At 28.4% G+C, this 25,032-nt stretch overlaps 1 protein-coding gene across 6 annotated transcripts in view; it reads left to right on the top strand.

Annotated features, from left to right (window-relative positions):
* Positions 1-25,032, top strand: part of LOC130664844 (semaphorin-2A) — a 453,448-nt gene that overhangs the window by 273,294 nt on the left and 155,122 nt on the right. For all 6 annotated transcript variants that reach the window (XM_057465339.1, XM_057465102.1, XM_057465488.1 and 3 more), the window contains one exon: positions 20,041-20,164. In XM_057465339.1, coding sequence (XP_057321322.1) covers positions 20,041-20,164 — 124 coding nt within the window. The remainder of the gene's footprint in view (positions 1-20,040; positions 20,165-25,032) is intronic.

Raw genomic sequence — 25,032 nt, 5'->3', positions numbered from 1 at the left:
ATTTGGTGAGTGCGAACCGAGTGTACAATACAGACTAAAGTATTTTTCCCCTTTGCTTCCATAACCCTCGTGTATAGTCGTGATGATAAGTTTACGAGAATGCTGAGTACTTTTTTTTTACTTTTTTTTTCTTAATATACATGAGCTGAGAATCTAAAGAATGAAAAATGTCTCATCAAAACTACATTCCTCTGAACGATATCACTCACACATTTTTTTTTTTTTTTTTTTTACATTGTTATCATACTTTATATGCTATATAAAACGAATAAATTGAAAGTTTATTTGTTAAGAAATATATAACACATCATTAAACAAAAATTTAATGACTTAAGTTGTTAAAAATTTTAATCTCGTACTTATAGGTGTTGAGTTATAATTTATGTGAAATTTTTAATCAGTCTGATGGGTTTTATAGTTATCATAAAATGAAATACCCGTTACAATTTAATAATGGAAAGATCAGTGACATTGATATACACTGCTATATATAACATTCATCATTTATTGATATTTTTTTTTTTTTATAATTTCTAGAATTAAAATTGAGTGCATTACAAAGTATGTTGGAGCTTTATAATTGTGAATTATAGATTTGAATCTAAAACGCTATCATTAGAGAAAGGGCGGGAAAATGGCGTCCATTCGAATATAGAAAAATTTTTTTTTTCCAAATAAATTAAAACTATTTTTGAGGACTTAGGGTTGAGGTACCGTTTTTGTTCACTTTAGGACCAGTTTTGGACACTTGAAAAATTTAAATAAAGTAATTTGTAAAAGACACAGTGAGATAATTAATTTAAAAAATGTATACAGAGATACTTTATCACACTTGGGCAATGACAATTTTATTTTATACTTCTTCATTAATTAGAATAAAGTATTAAATATATAAAAATGGGGCAGTGGCCACAAATTGGACTTTTACCGATATTATAATTTTGGATGTCCGACAGATAATTGTTTATTAATTTTTTTTTAATGTTAATTTTCTGTGGATTGTTTTTTTTTTTTAATGCAAACTTTCAGTAAATTATTTTGATGGTTTTGAAATTAACCGGCGTTGAATAATTTTTGTATTTTTTTTTAAAACAATAAATTTAAAAAAAACAATATTTCGGAAAATTGCACCTGAAGATTTTTTAATTTTCTACATGTGCATATTTTTTTTTTTTTTTTTTTTCTTAAATTAGTGTTGAAAAAAAAATCCAAAAATTGTTCATCGTCTGCTGATTTCAAGATTATTCATTTTGAAAAATTTTTATACAATAAATAGTCCTCTAGAGTCCAAATTTGCCATATCTTTGGGGCATCGACCGACCCTGGTGTGACATGATCGTTAATTATTAGATTTTCATTCAATTTTATTGAGTATAGGATTTAAATTGACCTGATTTCGCCTGTTCTCTTTATATATAATAAGGATGAGGATTTGAAGCTGTCCGGGCAGTCGCTGTCACCGCCCGGAACAGGATGTTATTGAGTTATTGGGCTGCCGCTGTCACGGTCCATTTTGTCCACTCAAAAAAAAATTTCCATGGCAACTGGAAATTTACTTTAATTACTTCAAATAAAAGTCAGAAAGGAAAGAATATTCAGCGGATTTTAATTCACCTATTATCGTTTATTTTGTTAGCGTCTCAATTTTGCCCGCCCCCTCTTCTAGCATTTTTCCTTTTTAAATTCTAGTGCGTAAGTCTAGAGATTTTCTTATTTCAGTGAATAAAAACGGTGGGAGCAGGTATACAGTAAATACAGCAGTAGACTGTCCGTTCATTAGTGAAAAATACAATGAAAATTAGTATAAAGAAAAGTATTTCGTTATTCATTTGCAGAAGTAGAAGACACAAAAACTAAGAAAATGGTGTCTGTCTATACTGAGGGCAGAGAGGAAAAAGCTTGCTGTCGAAAATGAACGTAAATAAGCGCCGGAAGAAAGGTTATTGAGCCAAAGGAACGCGAAATGGTTCTGTCTTCAGTAAATTGGGTTAATGTCCTAGTCGACCGCGGCAGACTCAAAGCTTTGACTTTTTCTTCTTAAATAGTTTTTTTTTTTATTTATTTATTGTTTTTTTAAATTTTTTTTCTTCTCCAGTCCCTTATAGTCTACTATTTTCAGACGTAGCCAGTGAAATTTTATTATTCAAATACTAAAAATTTTTATTTTTTATTCGTAAGCTTGAAACGTTTGAGGATTGTCAATTAAGGAAATTCCTCTGAGAGATGATATCTTTGGAATTTTAAGTATTTTAAACGCGTGCAATAAGAATGTATATAAAAACAATTTTAATTGAATATTTTTACGAAATCTTTTGTTAACTACTCTCATTGTAAGGAAAGGGTGGAAAAATGGGAACGCTAAGGAAATAATGGATTTTTGTGAATTGAAATATGCTGAATATTTCTTCCTTTTTTTTACTTCGCATATTTGAATGAAATCAAGCAAATTTTTAGTGCTTATCCAAAGATAATTTCGTTCAAAAAACGTCAACTTGCTAATTTGAGACAACTCCGAACTTTGAGTTGATTATTTTTGGAACTTGGAAAAAATTCAAAAAAATTTCCAATTGAGTAATTTTCAGTTCGTTTTTTAATTGAACTTAATTCAGAACTGTTCCCGATCCTAGATCAGAAAATTGGAAATGTTTTTTACTCTTGAATTTTTTCGAAGTTCCCAAAATGATCAACTCAAAATTCAAAATTCTTTCAAATTTGTAAGTCCACTGTTAAGAACTTTTTTTGAGCGATTTTCTTTTTTCACAAACAATAAAAATAATACATTAAGTTTAGATTTCGAAAATCAAATTTTTATGAACCTAATGTTACTTACGTTAGATGCCGAATTTTCAAATTCCTTGAAAAAAATATTCCTGACAGGGTGAGCTTGTACGAGTGTCATATACACTTCATAATTTTTTTGCAGTGAGCAAAAGCGTATGAGTATATTTTCGGATTTTTAAAGTTGAAACCTTGATTTGTGCGGGTGAGACTCGGCCTCCGGTATCCAGAGCGAGTTTTCTAATTTTTACAACATCCGGCACCTTATTTTACTGTCAGGAATATTTTTTTCTGCTTTCAAGGAGTTGAAAAATTCATTGGCATCCAACGGTTGGAACTTCAGGTTCGTAAATTTTTACAAAATTTTTCGATAGCTAATTTCGCTCACCCGTTCCCAGAATACAAAAATAATTTCGGAAATGTCAATAGTAATAAAGAATTGTATGTTGCAATGTTTCATTAAAAAATTCTACTTTCATATTGTTTTGATTTTTTTTTGTTTTTGATCGCCTCTATAGATTTATAATGAAAGTTTTGCCTCGAAATTTGAAAATCATATTATAACAGTGAACTAGCTAGAGTGCAGTATCAATGATGTTAAAGAATAGTGAAAAAAAAAATTTTTTACTCTGCAAAGCTGGATTATGACTCCTATTGAATAAGCTTGGGCTCTGAAGCAATCAAATTATATTCCCGATGCAATCAAATTTTACGTGGTATCATAGCGCGATAGAATTTTAAAAATAGAAAAATAGTTTATTGGTAATAGAGATGTTGTATTCACCAATAAAATGCAATAAAAAAACATATGTTCAATAAAAGAATAATGTATTTTATTTAATCTTATATCTTGTATGCATGAATATGAAGCAATATTACAACTGACATTAGTGTCTCTTCGATTCTGTTTATTCGAATGATACGTTTCGATAAAAAATTATTATTAAAATTTTCTTGTGCACGGTCAAGAAATTGCTGAGCTGATTTCGAAACGAAAATTCCATATTCTCATTAGTTATTAAATCTATGTATTTTGAGAGAATAGTTTAATAATAATTCTAAAATTTGTATATATGTAGTTGATAAGATAAATTTTGCGGGAATATTTGAATGAAAGTGATCAATATATAAATTTTTCAATAGGAAGTAAAAAGTCCTTTTGAACGAATACCAACATGACATATTTATTTTTGATAGTTGAAATTATATACATATGACTTTATTAGTATGAATTGAAATATATGTACATCTTTTGAATTAATAAAAATAAGTATGTCATGTCGGTACTCGTTTGAAAAGATTTTTTATTTTCCATAAAACCTCATAGTCAGAAAATATTATTTTTGAAATTTTTATATATTTATTGAACATTGATTTTTTAAATTACGATAATTATTTTTGTATAATTTTTTTCAACAGGAAATTAAAAGTCCTCTCAAATGAGTACCAACATGACCCCCTTATTTTTATTAATATTGAAGACATACAGATAAAATACATATTTTTATACTTATGAAATAAAATATATGTATATCTATCAAATTATTAAAAATAAGTACGTCATGTCGGTACTCGTTTGAGAGGGCATTAAATTTTCTATCAATATACGTGCATAAAATTAATTATTTTAAAAATTTTTATAATTATTAGTATTCATATTGTGGGTAAATTTTTTATGGATAAATAATTATAATATTTATTATGAGTGTGAATGTAGCAGACAGACAAATTTAAAATCCTAAATAAATATGATCCTGAAGTTAGCAAACATTGACAAATTTCCGGATTTTTTTTTCAACAAATAAATTACAAAAATAAAAATAATAAAAATATACACATGTAGAAAATTTAAAAAACTGCAGATGCAATTTTTTCAAATTTTGTTTTTTGTAATTTACCGTCTAAAAGAAAATCAAAAAATTATTAAACGTCAGCTGACTTCAGAATCATAAGTCAGTAGACAATTAGTAATTTTCGGATTTTTTTTTCAACAAATCAATTGTAAAAAAAAACAAATCTAAAAAAATGCACATGTAGAAAATTTAAAAAACAACAAGTGCAATTTTTTCAAATATTCTTTTTTTTATAATTTTTTATTTTTAAAATAATCAAAAAATTATTAGACGTCGGCTAACTTCAATATCATAAATAAATAGAGTAAATAATTAATGAAATTAAATTTTTAAAAAATGCGCATTTAAAAAATTTTGAAATTAATAAGTGCATTTTTTATAATTATTATTTTTTCGATTATTTATTCTCCTTATTAATGATTTTAAATTTTCTGACGTCTGCTACATTTACACTCATATAATGATTCTGAAGTTAGCCGACATCTAATAATTTTTGGAATTTTTCAAAATCATCAATTATTAAAAAAAAAAAATACTTTAAGAAATTGCATTTTTAGTTTTTTAAATTTTCTACAGGTGCATATTTTTAGTTTTTTCAATTTTTGTAATTAACGAGTTGAAAATAAAATTCGAAAATTTTTAATTGTCTGCTAAATTTAGGATCATACTCATATATATTTACTTACTTGAATTAATTTCGATAACTTACTTGTCATCTAAAAATTATTTTGTCAATCGTCAGTCATTTAATAAATAATTTTCGAAAATTTTCCAACATAATGTTTTATTGATTATCCATATCGATGCTTTTAATTAAATAATATATATTATTTGTATTTTATTCATCCGAGTCATCCATATTTGTAAATAAATTAGTTATTTTTTAATAAAAAAAATAAATCAACCTGTCAAGTTTGTTCACAAGTGCGCCATTTTGAATAGATTGCCCTCTCTTAAAACGCGGGAGAATTTGAAAATCATTTTTCAAATAAAATAAATAATTATTTTTATATCAAACAATTGAATCAAATTTTCATATAAAATAAATTACGCACTAATTTTTCTGTCGAAAAAAATTAAAACAAAAAAAAATTTCAGTTTAAAAAATTTTTAAATTTACTCACTCTTCCCGCCATTTTCATTCACTGCAGCGAGTGCTCGTTCATAACTGGCACACAAAATGATAAATTAAACATATAAATACTCACTAACAAAATTAGCACAACACCACTGAGTCATCACTAAACTACAACAATCACTTGAGAATATTAATTTTTGAAAAATTCACACATTTAAATACTTTTATTTTTGCACTAAAATTCCGACAACCAACATGACGTAACATAACACAAGAGCTAAGCCGGCACTGAATTTAATTTATTTTAAAACTTACACTCACTAACACACAATTAAATATTTAAATATATTCTTCATTACAAAAATAATAATTTAAAAGTAGCATTAGATTTATAATAAACCGACACGATAATTAAATGAATTATTTTAACAAGTTTAAACGAGAACGACAACGAGACGCTCGATTCACCGGAAGACTGGCCCCGAGTACTTTGAAAAAAGCTTAAGGCGCACGCGCGAACCTAATTTCATGCGTACTGCGCAAGTCATTCCAACTGACGCCAGCGATGTGCGACTGTTTTGTACCCAACTTCATTTTGCCGCCGTCTCAGTAATTCGGACCCTTTTTAGCTCGTGAATTAATAATTAAAATTTACGGTTTTTTTGTTTAAATAAATTATGACTCGTGTCTCTAAATATTCTTCTCCACCCGCAAGTCATTTTGTGATAATAATCTAATTGGTTCTTAAAACATAAATAGTCAAAAAAATAATTTAAATAATTCGCTCGAGCTTTTCCATTGTTCAGCTACCGGTGTTCGTTGTCGTTTGTTACATAAATTTATAATCCGGGTGAATGACTTTTATTAATTATTATTTATAAACAAAAGTGTGCAACAGTTATCAGTGATCATTAGTGTATAGTGTGTATTTTTTTTATCAAGTGATTAGTGTAAAAATAATTTTTTTTTTCACATTTTTTTTTATGCCGCCATTTTGAAAAAATTTATTCAATTTTTTTTTTCAAATTATTAATCGTGTTTCATAATTAATATCAGTGTTTGGTATGATACTGAAGTTCGCCGTCGTCTGATGATTTTTGAATTTTTTTAAAAATGACAGATTATAAAAAAAAAAGAATTTAAAAAATTGTACCTGTAGTTTTTTAAATTTTCTACATGTGCATATTTTTTTTTTTTTTTTTTTTTTTTTTTTTTTTTTTTTTTTTTTTTTCAAATCAAATGGTGGAAAAAAATATTTAAAAATTGATAATTGTTTGCTAACTTCAGAATCACGTGTTTGGTTTGTGTGAATAATTTCAATCAGTGTATTCTATTATAAATAAGTATGTGATCCGATCGATATACTACGAAGCCGAGGAGTGTGAGTTTTTATTTTTTTTATTATAATAATTATTCGATTTTTTATACACGAGCAATCATTTATTGCTTGCAATTGATCATTTAATTTATTACTTGCAATTATTGATTTTTTTTAAGTCAAAAGATTTAAAAAAAAAAAAACAAAAGAATTCCACGAAGAGAAAAAAAATAATATGATACATATTTAAAATTAAATTCCAAGTATTCGAGTAATGAGAGACAATCAGTTGTCTTAGTTGAAGAAATAAAATTTTTTATTTCTTTTAAAGAATTAAATTTTTTTTTTGCTAGAGTATGAACTACAAAAACATGAAAGAAAATATGAGTGTGAATGTAGTAGACATCAGACAAATTTAAAATTATAAATAAATAGAGTAAAAAATTAATAAAATAAAATTTTTAAAAAATGCGCATCCAAAAAATTTTTAAATTAAAAAGTGCATTTTTTAAAAATGTTATTTTTTAAATTATTTACTCTATTTATTTATAATTTTAAATCTGTCTGATGTCTACTACATTCACACTCATAGAGAAAATTTATGATACTGATGTTAGCCGACGTCTAAAAATTTTTTGATTTTTTTTTAAACAATAAATTATAAAAAATCGTATTTGGCAAAAAAACATTAAAATTTTTAACAAGAATTTTTTGTCAGCACAAAACATTCCAGAAAATTCAAATTTTGGGAAATTTCTACACTATTGAGCAAAAAAAAAATTTTATGCTATTATAGGGATGGTTCCCATAACATTATGGGAATAGTTCCCATAATATTATAGGAATAGTTCCTATACCAATATAGGAACCATTCCCATAATAGTATGGGAATGATTCCCATACCATTATGGGAATGGTTCCCATAATGATATGGGAACTATTCTCATACTATTATGGGGATGGTTCCCATAATATATGGGAACCATTCCTATAGTAGTATAGGTACTATTCCCATACCATTATGGGAACCATTCCCATAATGCATAGGAAAACTTCCCATAATTTTCTTTCCGTGTAGGATCTTTAAAATTTATGTAAGATATGACAAAAAAAAATGTCCCGTTAATTTGATTAGAGTTTAGCGTAAGAAAAACGATTATCGATAGTTGAGATGCCAGTTCACTACTTTTGTGTAGTTTAGAAAACTTTATATTTTCTCTTAGTAATAAAGTTTATAAATATAACAATTTTTAAAATGAATATTAACTAAATAATTCGAAAGTTAATTAGTTGTCGAAGATAATCCAGAAATTTCACTCTGAGTGCAAAGCGCGAAAAGTGTTCTACTGTCGCCTAATTATTATTGACTGATTCACTCACGTTTAATCGGATCTGCAGTTCACATAATACACTTAAATAGCAATATACGCTCACCATTGCAAACATAATTTAATAGCAAACAAGTTTACTGTATTTTTAACTCGATATATTTATGAATTCATCTCAACAACATTTATTTTAGTAATTTTTTCGCACTTGCTGTACAGAAGTCTGTTTATAGGTCCAGAAACACGATAAGTGTTAGTAGGTACAATCACTTGACCTAATTCTTTTTTTATCCATTCTAAAATTTGATTTAGCAGAATCTTATTACTGAAACCCACGATCTAAATTCATCTCGTTTTTCTGTCATAACTATTTATAAAAAAGTATCATCCGGCGATACCTGGAATAGAAAAATATATTTCTTATTTTATCATAAAAATTGAATCCTAAATTAATTTTTGAAGAATTTAAAAAATTGTCATCTGCGCAGTAAAAAAGGATTCGTCAAAATCAACGCATATCGTGTGTAAAACGAACGTTTTACACTTATGTATATGTTGTTATAAAATGTACCTGAAGATCGAAACGTTTTTCGTGCAACGAATGAACTAAATTTATGTCATTTGACTGCTTAAGGGGTAGTTCCGGAAGTTTGAGGTGGTTTAAGATTTTCGACTGACAAACCAGTATCTATATGTGAAAAATTTCAGAAATCTAGTCATCCAGTAGAATTTTACTATCAATTTTTTTTTTTTTCATAACGCGAAAAACGTTCCGATCTTCAGGTACATGTTATAAACTGTAGTGAGTGTTGAAAAAGTCACACATGCATATGTTAAAAGGGAGAAAAATGGAGACAAAAAATGTACGAATTTTTATTATGCCGTCGACCAAACTTAAAACAGGAAGAGTCGTCAAAAAATTATTATGCTGCACTATAATTATTATTGTGATACTCTAGAAATTTTTTTATTTTCTACTATAATTCCTAATTTAGACAAATAATTTTTATTACAATCTATCAATAAGTTTTAAGTGTATAATATATTTTGGATTGCAGCATAACAATTTTTTAGCGACTCAACTTTCTGTTTCAAGTTTAGTCGACGACATCATAAAAATTCGTACATTCTTTATCTTCATTTTTCTCCGTGTATGGTAACCATTACCATAACATTATGGTAACTATTACCATAACCTTATGGTAACCGTTACCATAATACATGGTAATGGTTACCTCATATGATGGTAATGGTTACCATAATACTTGCACATGCGATATGGGAACTGTTACCATAATGATGGGAATTGTTCCCATACTTATGGGAACTTTTCCCAGAAAGTATGGGCCTATATCCCATAATTTCAAGTAATCATTACTATAACAGTATGGGATGATATTTCATAAACGTACTATAGAAACGGTTACCATAAATTTCTCTCCATGTATTTTATCTAAAGATGAAAATATATTGCACTCTAATTAATTTTAAATAATTTTTTATCGTAATATAAAATATTAATAAAACGATAATTTGAGGATTATCGGGCATGAATGAAGAATAGTCAAGGTATATCAAATACGTATAAAGTCCTTACAGTTTGTCGTTTACTGGTATTCACGTTGTCGTAAAATTGCATCATAGAGGCGGTAAGCGCAATGTTCTACGTAATTCAGTTACCACGCAGTAGTTGTCCGCCGTAGGAACACTCTCGGCTTCTGGCACGTGTACTTGCCCATTATCGCTAAAAGCATAGCACTCTCGATTATCACGACGTGACTCTCGTGGCTGTAAACCCAAAAACGTCCTTGCTATGCCAGCAGCCGTGTTGCTATTTCATATATTTTATATATAATACGGTTTTCCCTGCTAGTTGAACAAACTAGATATCCAAGGGTGTAAAATCAAGATCTAACAAATTTCATTAACATCACGTATATAGGGGTGACAATTATTTTATTAATTTTTTAAATTTATCATGCGCACTAAAAAATATTTTTAGCATCTTAGAAATTGAGAGCTTCTGAAATTACAAAATCATAAAATATTTTTTTCGTCCCAGACAAAAGTTTCATTTTATCTCCAGCCCACCACAAGTTGGTACTCTGTAAAAAATCGGGAGTGAATTCGGAGTGATCGTGGATTTTATTTAAATCCGAATTTAATCCGCGTTCACTCTGCAAATTTTTTAGTGTAAAAAATAATTTATACTCTCACTCCATTTTTAGCTGAAGAATTTAATTATTTTTTAATAATAAAAAAAATGACCCATAAAAATAGTAATGGTTTTTTCTCCGATAAATTGATTAATCGGTAAATGATATAATTTATACCAAAATTAAAAACAAGTTAATTGGGTTAAATAAAACATTCTCAACACTATTTCAATTTAAATAAGCTTACCTAAAATATGCATAAAACTTTATTTTTTTACATAAGAGAATAAAATTAGCACAAGCATATCATAATTCTTAAAATGCTCACTTGCATATAATACTCTCTAAAAAAGTAAATAAATATATTTTTAATTATTTCTTTTTTTTATCTTTTTTTCAACAACGCCTTCCATGAGAGAATTCTCAACGTGGCAAATTTTTAAAACCCGTACCAACGAGCACGTACTCCAGTGAGTTTTTTGCTTGGTACAAAAAAATTTTTTTTTTTTATTTCTTTTTATTTTATTTTTATTCACTTCTATTTTCCGCACGGCGGTGCACGTACTTACCTTGGTAGCCTGACCAGACGGCTTTTAGGTATAGAGGGCTCAGTCTCACCATCCAGCCACCGTCGCTCGACTGGACTCCTTTTTCACTGCTTCTATTCCTCTGTGATATAGCCTTATACAATATCTTTATATCTGTATATAACTTCATACATACATATATATAGTGTAGTATCGTGAAGTATGAGAACGTATATATACTTGAAGGTACATAAGCCAACCAATGCTGTTGTCGTATCAAAAGAGAATGAAAGGAGAGGTGGAACCATATCGTGTCTTATATAGGTAACTATCGACAGGGAAACTTTACAAAGGCCAACTTTCTCCAATGTGCTTTAGAAGCTTTTGCACACCACAAGAATTTCTAGCGGTTACTGTGGCTTCGTTTGATTTCTCTTATAAGTGATGTCAAGTCGTGATGATTCAATTAATCCTTTTTAATTGTAAAGAATTTACCAGGTACCAGCCCGAGCTCATTTAGAGATAATCCATACAATAGGGTAGAAGTACCATTTGTGGCCACTGCTTTACTTTTGGAAATTTAATACTTTATTTTAATTAGCGAACAAGTGTAAAAAAAAATTCCATTTACGCGTCGAAAAATTTGATGGTTTAAATCAAATAAATATTTTAAGTTATTTCTATTCACTTTTTGTTTGTATTTAATTAACATGTGAAATTTAATCGAGATTTGTCCGTAATATTTCTTTTGCTGTAAAAAATTTGCGGAGTGAATGCGGATCAAATCCAGAGTGAATGAGGAGTAGATGACTGTTTATTTATTTAATCCTCTCGGGGTGAAATTTACTCCGAATCAATTACATAAAATCCGTAATCACTCCCGATTTTTTATTGTTTAATCAGACTATTTTCGACTGATCAAGACCTAACAAATATGAAGCATAACCACTGCTGCACTGCTACTCGAACGCTCACGATTAGTTGGAAATTTATCTACTCAGTTATCTACTATTTATCTACTTAGTTGCATCTTTATCTACTCAGAACGCAGCTATTATTGTAACTATAATATCACCCAGGTCAAAAAAATAACTTGATTTTAACTTTTCTGACTTATTTGACTTAATTAACTTGATTTTGACTGCTATAATTCTTTTAACTTGAATATGACTTTTTTAACTTAGAAATTTAAGTCAACTGTGTAAAATCTAAGACATCGAGTCTTTAATTTGACTTGTTTGGCGTAAATGTGTACTAAGTAAGACAACTTAGTCAAAAGTAAGTCAAAACTGAATGAATTTTCGTAACTTACAATATGAAAACACACTTGGTTTTGATTTGCTTTTGACTAAGTTGTCTTACTTAGTATACATTTACGCCAACCAAGTCAAATTAAAGCCTCGTTGTCTTGGATTTGACTTCAACTTCTAAGTTAAAAAAGTCATATTCAAGTCAAAAGAATTATAGCAGTCAAAATCAAGTTGATTAAGTCAAACGCAAGTCAAATAAGTCAAAATCAAGTTATTTTTTTGACCCGGGTCATGCGAAAGAATTGAGCTCATTCGAAGTTACAGATTAAAAGTATGGTAGGCCTTGGAGGGTTAAAATATCTTTTTAAAAGTTGATTTAGTCCTTCATACGCTACTTTTAGGACATCGAGGACTTAAATAACATATTACATATAGCGGCAAGTCCAACATCAAAAGAACTGAGGCTTTCGAGGTTCAAACTACTTTTTTAATTTTGACTCGGAATGGTTTTTAGTAATTTATAGTCTGGTTTCGGTCGGGTTTAGATAAAAATCCGACTTTTGATTGACAGATCGAAATACCCAAAATGTCTCTGTGTCGTTTAGAAGACAAGATTATAAATATTGATCCTGAGCGTCCTTAAATTTTGAGTGTACTCAAAGACTCCTTCGTCATTCCGCATTTCTATTCTCCAAGTTGTGAGAGTGTTCTTCGGAGCTTGGACGAGTAGGAATTGCTAGCGTTGTGAAGGAAAAGCTGGGGATGAAATTGAAATCCGAGACGCTTTGGTTCGCTCGTTCTTCGAGCCCTTCATCCTTTTCTCTGCTTAATTCAAGAGTACAGAGACCAGAGCTCCTTGGGAAATTAAGTGGACGAGGGTTTCGAGTTTTGCTTTGTTGAAATGACCCACCTGAATGCTAAAAGAAAAAAACATTAGCCAATTAATATTTAGAAATAAACATCAACGGGAATATTAAATAACAATTTCATTTTTCGAAACATTGGATTTTATAAAAAAATTTAATTCAATTATAGTTCAAGTTTATTATTAATATATTTGCATAATTAAATTTGAATTGCATTTTAAATTTAATTTCCTACAAAAATGAATGACAATGAAATTTTCTTAAATTTATTCAATAAACAAAATATAAAAATACATAAAAAATTTATAAATTTTTGAAATTACGGAGACTTATTTTTAAGAAATTTCATTTATATAAAATATGATGAGTTATTAACATATATTACAAATTTTTTTATCACTCAATTTCTCTTTATTTCTATTTTAGGAATTAAATAATTCCGAGTGTTAATTAAAATACTTGTTTTATTTTTATTCATTATTTCAAATTTATTCTTAAAAAAAAAAAAAGAAAAAAATACGATGGAATTGTACGACTAATATTCACGGTATAAAGGTTTAATTTGAAAAGGGGATAAATTTTCTCATTCTCACCCTGATCGTAGAGATTCATCGGAGGAAAAATGTAGAGATGAAAATAATGTAAGGGACGAAGGGTCTTAGGTGAATGAGTAAAACTCCACGGCAAATAACTCGACCTCGACTTCGAGTAAATACAAAAATATATAGAGACATAATATATATACATATGAAAAGAGTCCAGGGATATTTAAGCCTAAAGATCATGAGGGATTGAGGCATACTCTCTCGTGTAACTCCTGGTCTAATTTTCGAGTTCCTTCTTAGCTAGTGGATGCTGTCGCCTTAGTGACTAATTCAGTTTAACCGAGGCTCTGGTTAACTTAGTTATATCCCGTTAATGCTTGACGCAATGCGCTTGAGTGACCATTGCGTTCCTGCCACCGGCAATTTACTCAGCTTTACTCATTTACCAATTATTGTCTAGACATGTTCATCCCTGGTCCTTTAGTCGTTAATCTTCTAATAACTTACGTTATGTAACCACTTGTTTTTTACTTTAATTATAGTTGGCTATACTTGTTTTGTTAATTACTTTAAATGGAATAAAGATTTAAAAGTAATCTTTTAATTAAAATCCTTCTCGGAATTTTTTCTTGAAAAAAAAAGTTTCTCTTAATTAAAATTAAATTAAGGAGAAACTTCTATTATTTAAATTATAATTTAATTAGCAGATATTTGGATAGTATTTTAACAAATTTTCGAAGTTTTTATCGAAAGCAATACGTTTTATGTATTAACGAAGGGCGGGCAAAATGGACCACTCCAAAATTACTCTTCGTCGTAATTTAAAACTCTGAGTGTTCCAAAAGTATTTCTCAAAATTTTTTTTAGAAATTTTTCAGTTGACTCAATGTATCGTTAGCCACAAAAAATACTTACAGTATTTTCTTCACTGTATTTAAATTTTATTATGGTCATTTTTTAAAAAAAAGTTTTTTTACTTTTTTTGGGGGGGCTGGTTCGTTTGACCCGCCCGGGAAAAAAATTTTTTTCTATGGCAACTGTAAATTTGGTTCAATTACTTCTAAAAATCAACGATTTCATTAGCGGTCCCTTCCGGTACATTTATTAAAAGAAAAGAAAAATCGAATTACTTAGATCCGGGTATCCTTTGATAGATAAGTTGATATAAATATATACGTATAGATATCCGAAACTGATTGTACACAGCAAATCGTATGTAAAAGCACATTTGAACATTGTATCAAGTTTAAGTTAACTTAAGCATGAGGAAACCGTAAACCGCTTCAAATGTTCCTGAACACAGGTGAGTGAGTATCCAAATCAGTCGATTGCTGAGACTTGAGTTGAATACAGTTGACCAATAGTAGAGATACTCGTTTGTCGTAAACGTCAGTAGGATATGAGATAGAGATGAAAGAGAAAGAGAGAGAAAGGGATAATTTTGGAGTAAGAGAGATGAGTAAAGCGGTCGAATTCTCTGCCTTTGAGTTAGTTCGAGATTGCGTAAATTGGAGTTTGAGCATCGGTATCCGAGTAATGACATAGCTTTTGTAGCTAAAGCTATTGCTTGAATAAATTTCAAACACTAAGTATATTTATCATGTCTTTTGTATTAAATTAACCTAATTACGTTGATGATTTTATGATTTAATTATATTAATTAAATTCTGTGTCTAGTAGAATTAAGTAAAAAAAGTTGGATTAAATTAATTAAGTAAGTAATGTTTTGTGAGTTTTACGTACATCGTATTATTTAAAATTTTCTACACATACATCAAGCGACCTACCTATACCATAGAGTATAGCTAATATTATTATTCTACTGGTGGCGTCGCGATCGAATGAGAGCCTAACTTTCATGAACAATCACCGGTGCTTTGTTCTTGGTAATTATTCAAATCAAGAATATCTCGTGCTGTCGACTCAAGAAATTGGCTTGGAGTTTAATCGAATCTAGAGACGACAATTACGTGAGTATTACTGCGTATTCGTGATATCTCCAGCTACCGTACGAAATTTCAAATAGATTTTACAATTATTGTGTTCATTCTAGCGTACGAACTTTAATATAAACGACAATAGTATTTAAATAAGCTTATATATATAAATATATATAAGTGTGAGAGTAATTCGAACTTACGAATTATTCATTTCGAACTGAATATTAATATTCGATTCGAAATTTTAATGGAATAAGTCGAAATATTGAATAACTAAATTTTTGAATTATCCAGATTATTGCAAAAAATTTTTAATAATTGATCACAAAATAGATAAAAAATTTAACATTTATTTAAAGTCTTATATTCAAATTTTCTTTGTTTTTCCGCAAAGATTATCCACACAGGGATAAAATTTAATAAGAGGCCTGTCAAATTTTATGAAAATGATTTAAATAAATGATATAGTTACGATTTTTCATCTGTCTTTTTTCTATCTAAAGAATTGGAGATTTCTAGACTGAAGGACAGTAATTGATTTCGGTCCGATTTGCAAGTTTAAATTCTCAACAAATGTCCGATTTAAAGATGCAAAGAAGCATTTCTGACTATTTTCATGTTGATGTCTAAGCTTGTGTGTATGTGTGCTAAAAAAAAAAGGATTTCTTGGCGCAAAAAATTTTGACTCGTTCCAAGAAAATTTTTATTTGCCCTAAAAAATTTTTTGCAGTATGAATTGAAAACGAAAATTTTCTTGGGGTGAGAAAAAAATTTGTTGAGGCATTTATATATGGCTGCACCGAATTAACTGTTAAATGCATATTTCATGTGTACCAACGAAATATATGATCAATATTACTCACAAACTGTATGAATGATGTTTCAAAAATGGAGACATGCATTTAATTCCCTCGAGAGTTGATCGAATCTTTAATTGGGTGTACAGTTTTGATGTTAAATAATCAGTTAAGAAGAAATCTAATTAAGTGAAATTGAAAATTTTTTCAAATGTATCTATAGGAGAGGAAGGGGCAAAAGGGGGTACCTAAGAAAATACCAAGTATTCGAGGACTCAAATACGCTAAATCTTTTTTTTTTTTAATGACATTCAAAGTAAATAGAAGAAATTTTCAGTTACCGTTGAAAAAAAAATTTTTCATTTCTGCGGGCAAAGTGGGGTACCCCCTAAAAAAGGTAAAATAAAAAAAATTTCACGATTTTAAACGAATTTGATTAAGTTAAATTTTTTTGTAAGTAATTTACATGAAGAAAAATTATATTTTACATGTTTATTGGAGACAAAAGAAGAAAACAAATTTTCAATAGTTTTTATCATAAAACAAACGTCATTAATATTTTTCAACTGACAATTCATTTTTGAAAAAGTTTACCAAAAAAAAATTCAAAGTAACGCTTAATTATATTTACAGAAGTGATTTTGAAATGTTTAAAAACCATTTAAGATATAAAATTTTTTTTTATCAAATTTTGGGGGTACCCCGTTTTGCCCCCCCCCCTTCCCCTATATAAACCATCTTTAAGGTAACATGGAAATATATATAATTTTCATAATTCAGGTTACTAATTATACTGTAGCAAAGAGATTATTTTTCCCATATAACCACATAAAAATAATGCATAAAACTTTTTTTACACTGATCGTCAAAGATCAAATTTATCTGACATTCAAAATGAAAACTTTTTCAATTATTTTGATCTTTTCAATGAACAATAAAATTGATTAATTTCAGTATCCAATATTACTGAAATTAGTAAATTATTCTACACATGATGTAATATCGGCAGTCTAATTTTTGATGAAATTATTTGGCTATATTGTGTACTTACATATATTATCAGGCAATCCAATTAGTGCAATTAATTACATTACCGGTTTACCGGTTAACCAATTCTAGCAATTGTAAATTTATTTATTCATTTCTCAAGGGATCAATTTCATGGTATAATGTAATAATGAATTTTCGGGCTTATATATGTTAATGGAGGTGAAAGCGTAAATTCAATACTTGAAATTCATGAAAATCGAGTCACGTTTTTACACCAAAACATTTATATATTTTATTTTGAAAATTTAATACATAATATTTAGATTCATAGTTATTGGCGGTAAGAATAATTTTAAAATATATACTATAAAATATTATTGGTAATTTACAAAAGTATTAGTTAGAGAAATAAATATATATATATATATATATATATATATATATATATATATATATATATATATATATATATATATTTCTTCAATTTATCCTGTCAACAATAAATAACAACTTAAAAATAAATATTAAAGATTTGTTGAAAAATTTTTAAGTAACATTGATTTTAAAAGTTTTTACTCATGACTTTAAGAAACTCGGTCACTTCTTTTATTTAGTAACATATATAATGTAAAGGGTCAAAAAAAAAACTTATAAAACAACTCTTAGTATATATCGCTCTCCATTACTCTAACGTTCGTTAGTTTGTTTCGGTATAAAAAATAAAAATAAAAAATTCCAGTAAAGAAAAACAAAAGTTATGATTTTCAGCCAAAGACTTTTCGCTAACTTTCTTCACGATCGCTGAAGATTTTTCTTCCGTGACGACATAGCAGTAGATTTTAGACCTCTTATTTTTAAAACACTATTTGCTGTGCCAACGAACAATATAGACATTGAACTTTAAAAAATGTATACATATATATGCAAATAAAGCTTACAGTCAGATCATTGATAAAAAACATTTTCCCTACAGATTGTTGAATTTTCGTATGTAAACATTCCTATGGAAAATATTAATCTCTTGTGATAACTTTCTTTATGCATATATCGTTCATCGTCACTGCGTAACATATTTTTGGCATGCTTGCGTGTTGTATACTAACACAAAGTTTTTTATGTTTTTTTTTTATCATACCTTTTTTCCGTATCGGGCAACCAAACTGATGACATACCATTTTTTCTTGTCTTCCCTATCTGGGGAAAAAGTTTGAGACTCGAGGATGAGGAGGGTCCTTGTATGATTCTGGGTAAATGGGGTCGGACGAAACTCGAATAAAAATTCATTGCAGTGGATATGGCACGCTTCGCGACTGTTATTTATCTTTTTATTACGCCTATAAGATAATATTGATGATTATGATATTACTTTTATATTATTACTTTAATCCAATAGCATATTTTATATTTTCAAAAAATGAAAATAAAGCATAATTTTTATTTACATGCAAATATTTTTAAATTTATCATGTATAAGGTGGGTAATAAGGCCTAAGTGACAGAAATGATATTTTAAATAATCGCCTCCACTAAAGGCTACTCTAGTAGAAGGGTCTTGCATAGAGATGTTACGACAAATTTATAGAGTCCCGATACCACGTTCCCTGTCTTCTATATTTCATCATTCGTCAAATGCTGTTGTAGCGCAGAAGAAATTATAAAAAACAATCTAGTCTTCTGACTCTTAAAAAGTATTATTGCTAAATTTAAGTGATGATTTATCTCTAATACCAATTTTATTAAGTATAGTTTAACTATTACATTTTGTTTAACCCGTAGGTCTTTACCCTATCGTAGTAAAATAAAGCCTATTCGTAGGGCTTTTGTAAAAGTTTAATCTTTTGACGGTTGTATATTGTTAATTTAATGTTATGTATTCCTCATTGTAGAGCCCTGAAGAAGTCAGGAATTGCTGACGAAACGTTGGCGATGAAATAAAAAATAGTCCACAAGAAACTGAGTCCTTATTTCCCACTAAGAATTATAGTGTTTAATTTTTTGTTTGTTTATGGTAAAAATTATCATTACTTCATTATATTGTATGGCTAACGTATTAAAAGAAATGCAATATTTTCGATTCTATTCAAAATCTCCCTCAGCTAGGCCTTATTACTCACCGGTACGTTACCTGAAGATCGGAACGTTTTTCACGCAATGAAAATGAAAATAATTTGTGTAATTTGAATCTAAAGGTGACTTAAGGGGTAGTTGGGGGTGGCTTGCAATTATCGACTGACGAGCGAAACATTTCAGAAATCTAGATCCTGTAGATTTTCACTTTTCATTTCGTTTTTTTATTTCCGTTCCACGAAAAACGTTCCGATTTTCAAGTACATAATTTATTTACATACCGAAAACTGTTAAATATTATTTTTTACTATTATTTAAAGTCTATTAAACTAAAATTATTCTCACACAGAAAAATATTTCTTGCAAAATATTTCTTGCGCCAAGAAATACTTTTTTTCTGTGAACTTTTAACCCGACTCAAAAAACGTTAATTAAGAAATACTTTCTAAAATCAGTGAGTAAACGATAACCACTGTACAGTGTTCAGGGGTTAATATATGTAATATACCTATATTAAATACATAAAAACTTGTTTTTTTGTCCGTAGTTAATGTACGTGAACAGGATGGATACTACAAAGGGTGCAACAAGCTGGATTTCCTGGCTGTATGTGCTTCACGTTCTTGTAGTTGGAAGTCTAGCTGCTGGCACTTTGGAAAAACTGCATGAAGGTAAGTTACATATTTGCATGTATACGTTTATCCAAAAAAAGAAAAATAAACATCTCATATCGTACAAAGGTGTTGAGTGCACCCTTTGAAATTAACAAATAAGGCTGAAGTGACTTTTTAGTTTCTTTTTCGTTACACGGAAAAAAATCACTAAATAATTAACACATTTTATATTTTTATTAATACTCATCAGAAATTTCATTTCATTTCGTTACCATAACAAATTTTTTTCTAATTTTTGATCGTACCTTTTTTTAATCCCTTTTTTTATTTAACCAAATAATTGCTTTATTAAACTTTTTAATTGTGATAAATTTGAAAACGTATCAACTAAATTGTCGAAAATTTCCTTGCCGTAAGTAATTGATACTTCTAGAAATTTATTACTAAAGTAAAGCAATAATTTGATTTTAGAAAAAAACATTCGTTTTTAGTATTTATGGAAACTAAAAAAATACATTTTGCTTACCGACCTATGCATTGATTTAGCTGAAAAAAATTTTTCGCAGCCCGTGGACTCTCTCAAAGAAAAGAAAAAATTTTTGTCTTGCGGTATTTATTATTTTTGCGCAATGGTTGAAGGTCTAAAATAAATTTGATTAAAATGCGTCGAAACTAGAGATTTCAAGCAACCAAATCCTTTTTTTTTTCGATACGATTATTTTTCACGAAGTTACGGCCTTGCAAAAATCACTAAAAAATTTCTAAAATTTTTCTGTTCCTTTAATTTATGGCACGAGTGTAATTACTTGAATTTAAATTTTTTTCTGTGTAAGAGAAATGTTGTGTCTTCCACAGATAATTTATCTTAGTATTAAGATCAATTTCTAAAAAATTAAAAAAAAAATATATATGCATACATATATCTAGTCGCAAAGTTAACTGATTATTGTGGATTTACGATGAATTATTCAAATAAAAATGTAACATATCTCAAAAGTAAGTTAAACAGGAAATAATGCCAAGCGAGCACGGAACTTAGATAATAAAAATAATATCTACACCGGCCATCCGGCTGATACGTATCTTCCCTCTTTACTATACTTTAAGTTGACATGTATATCAAGCTGCACCTACGCTTCATCAGAAATAATGCGCTTCTACACACAAAAAAAGGAATTCTTGGGTCAAGAAGAAAATCGTTTCCAAAAATAAATTCTTAAATTAAAATATCCTCTTTTCTTGTTTGAAAAAATTTTCTCTTGGTAAAAAAATTTTTTTTTTTTAATTAGAGTATATAAAGCTCTTCAATAAAGAAATTCAATTTTGATTTAAAAATATAAATTTTTGCTTTAAATGTTTTTAGTTTCTCCGAACAAGAAAACAACTTGGTTGGCTCAAGAAAATTTAGCTCTTGGTTTTAGAAGATACCAACTCATTCTAAAAACATCGTTCTCTCGAATGTAGTCGATATCGATTCATTTCGATACATCGAGTTTTTAAACGGAGGCGCATTTAACTTACTCCAAGTAAAAATTAATTTATTTAAAGATTTGATAACATTTAGTTCAAAATAAATGTAGACTTTATCTGAAAACAATTAATTTTAGATTAAAAAAATAAAAAACTCATTTTAAAACTAAATTATACATTAACGTAAAATAAAAAATACTTTTATTTAAAATACAATAATTAAGTTCAATTTTAAATTAATGGTTTTTATTAAAAATTATATTTTCAGAGTATATACAATTAATCATCAAAATACATTTTGATTCTTTATTACAATGAAATTTTTTTTTTTTTGTTACAAAAACAAATGAAAGGTTAGGTTATTTATCCTGGCTTCATTGACAGCATTAACTGCATAATATATACCACACTAGAAAGGAAACAATTTTATGTAAATTTAGGATCAGAAATGATAACAAACGTGACTATCTGATATGATTAAAAACAGCATAAATAATAATTAACTTACTTTTTTGTGATTGAAACGACACCATTTAACTTAACGTGAATCAGGAAAAAACACCAGATATAATGACTAATAACTACAATAACTCACATTTTTACCGAACACTTCAATTCAAAACAATTTATGTATATGAATTAGTTAATTGTATAATTAATAAACTAATACTATTAGAATATTGGTGTGTAATATATAATTGCACATATACGGCGCCAGCGCTGAACAGACTCGTTTCATTTTTTTGGGATCTTCGGGCGTCTACGTGTATACACAAAGTAGTGTCCGAAGTAGAAAAGCTGCATAGACCCGAGTGCTCCTGTTATCCGAATGCTGCTATGGAAAAAAACCAAGAGCTTGATTTTCTTGACTTAAATTTTTTTTATTTTTGTTTCAAGCAATAGCCACTAGTTGGTTTAAGAAATCTGACTCCTTACGTAGAGAAGTTAAATTTCATAGAATAAAATATTCAATATACATGAATGAAGAAATTCAAAATATTAATTCAAAAAACAATTTACTTTCTTTAAATATTTTTTCTTTTTGAACTAAAATCATATATTTTTAACTTAAAACTTTAACCCATTTGGGTCGAAAAAATAACTTTTTGAATCAAAATAATCAAAATTAAGAGAAAATTTTCTTCAACCAAGATTTATTCCATTTTCCTAAATATTCTCTTGACTCAAGATAATTCTCTTTGAACCAAGATAACCTTTCGGTCAGTGTAAGCTTGTTAACCGCACAGTGCAACTTGTAATGAATGTCTGACAATTTAATTAATTTAGAACCATTTTTAACCTTTTATACGAATTTAACACCAGAGTATAACGTAGTTAAAATTTAACATTACTTGTAGATATTAATATAGTTAACTTGTTATAAATCACAAGATAACCTTTCAATCACTCTACCTCAGTCTGACATAAAAAAATTATTTACTAACAGTATGTTCTTTATTATATAACACCATATAAAATTTAGTTATAAAAGCTCTTCGATCTTCTTCATATTCTCATGAAAATATTTTCAGCTCGTTCTACCCTCTTTTGCTTCTCATCACTTCACTCTCCTGCGTTTCCATCCATCATCTTATAAAACGAAATCTCGGTATTTGTTGGGCTCTTCATCTCAGGGCATCACCAAACGCCAAAACTAGTCCGCACATTCTCACGCCCGGGTACTCAATCCTGTTTGATTTGTGATAGAACTCTCTTTCCCTTTACGTGAAAAAAGGTATATTAGTAGCTCACGTAGACGACTGGTAAAATCTACCTGCTTCTTTTTATATCTTTTTTTATGTTCGCCTTTATCCACTAGTACTTTATTGTAACGACGTCTACGATTATCTTTAAATAATGAGTTGTCAATTACAATAATCTCTCTGAAATTCTGATACTATACACGGAAAAAAACGAAGTGGCGGTAAAATGAACTCACACTGGTGTAGGGGTGTTATTTAGTGGTTAAAAAGTTGTACATGTGGGGCAAATTAACTCCAATCAGAGTATAAGTGTTTTAAGATCTACAAAATGAAAGATAATATTTCATTAAAATTACGTTTACATTTTTTAGACAATAACATTAACACGGAATTGTTGAAAAACTTTTTTTGGCTTCTCCATAAATTGGTAATTCTGTGGTATCATTTATTTTTGAAACATTAAAAAATTTGTTCTTGTATTTGAAGTACAATCGAATTTAATTTTTCAAAAATGTTTCACAAGGTTACCGAATTTTTTTTCTTACTACTCATTTTCTATGGAAATAGTCGAGGTTACAATCGACCTTCCATCTAAGAAAAGGATAAGTAACATTTATTTTAACGTTGCACAATATTTAGGTTATATCGATTTCTTGACCAGTAGGTATTTTGGAGAAATAATCTTTGTTAGAATAAAGGATTCATGAATAGAGTGACTATTAAATATTCAATGTGAATATTTAGTTTATTAACTTTGTGCAGAATATAGAGATTCCCGTGTCGAAAAAGTCATATTTCACACTTGTTTCAAAATGGATTAACGATAAAACATCAGAATTATTAATAAATAATTCACTTTCTGCGTATTTTTAGTTACAACTAATAATGGAATGAATTCGACAGAAAACGAGTTAGCTACCCGGGTCGAAAAATTCGATCGGTTTTAAATAAAATAAAAATTTTAAGTTATTTCTATTCAATATTACTTTTTATTTTTATTTGATCAGCATGGGAAATTTAATCGAATTTTGCCCGTACTATTCCTTATTTAGACTATTTTCAGACTTGTTTTCAATAATTTTTAGTCTGGTTTTGGTCGCCTGTAGATCAAAATCATACTTTTTTCTCAAAATATTTTGCCTTCTTTTGTTTTTATTTAGACAGAAATTAGACTTTTTCTGCGCATTATTGTTTTTTTAGTCTATTTTTTCTTGTCTTTGGATAAAAAATAGCTTAGAATTATCGTAAAAATTTAAAAAGAGATCAACTAGTTCAAATACTGACCAATTAGTCCACATGCAGTCCAATTACACTAAAATCAGATCAAATTTTTAGACCCGGGTATTGAATTTTAAAACAATCGACTATAACAATATACTATACTACCGTTATTGAATAATTGGTTATATTTTTTCGAATTAACTTTCAGTATTTATTGCAAATTAGTTATTGGATTAGCAATATTAGATTGTTGCATTATTTCAAATTTCATATTGAAATTTTCTACATTTAATCATATTATTAGGTTATATTTTATGCCCAGAGAGAGCTTAGAATTCTGCACTACCACAAGTATTCCCCCACTATCAAAATATTCGAATTCGCGGATGCGCAGAATATCTTTTTCAGAACATGCTAATGGAGGGAGAAGGAATAGCAGTGAGAGAAAAATCCCTAAGTCTATCTAGTCAGATTATACACCCTTACTTGGTACTGCTGTTTTAACGATTTATATAGATAGCTGTTATAGCA

Source organism: Microplitis mediator, chromosome 1 (assembly GCF_029852145.1).
Source record: "Microplitis mediator isolate UGA2020A chromosome 1, iyMicMedi2.1, whole genome shotgun sequence".
In the NCBI taxonomy this organism is placed as follows: Eukaryota; Metazoa; Arthropoda; class Insecta; order Hymenoptera; family Braconidae; genus Microplitis; species Microplitis mediator.
Note: the sequence above shows the minus strand (reverse complement) of the source record. Positions and strands in the feature narration are given on the sequence as shown.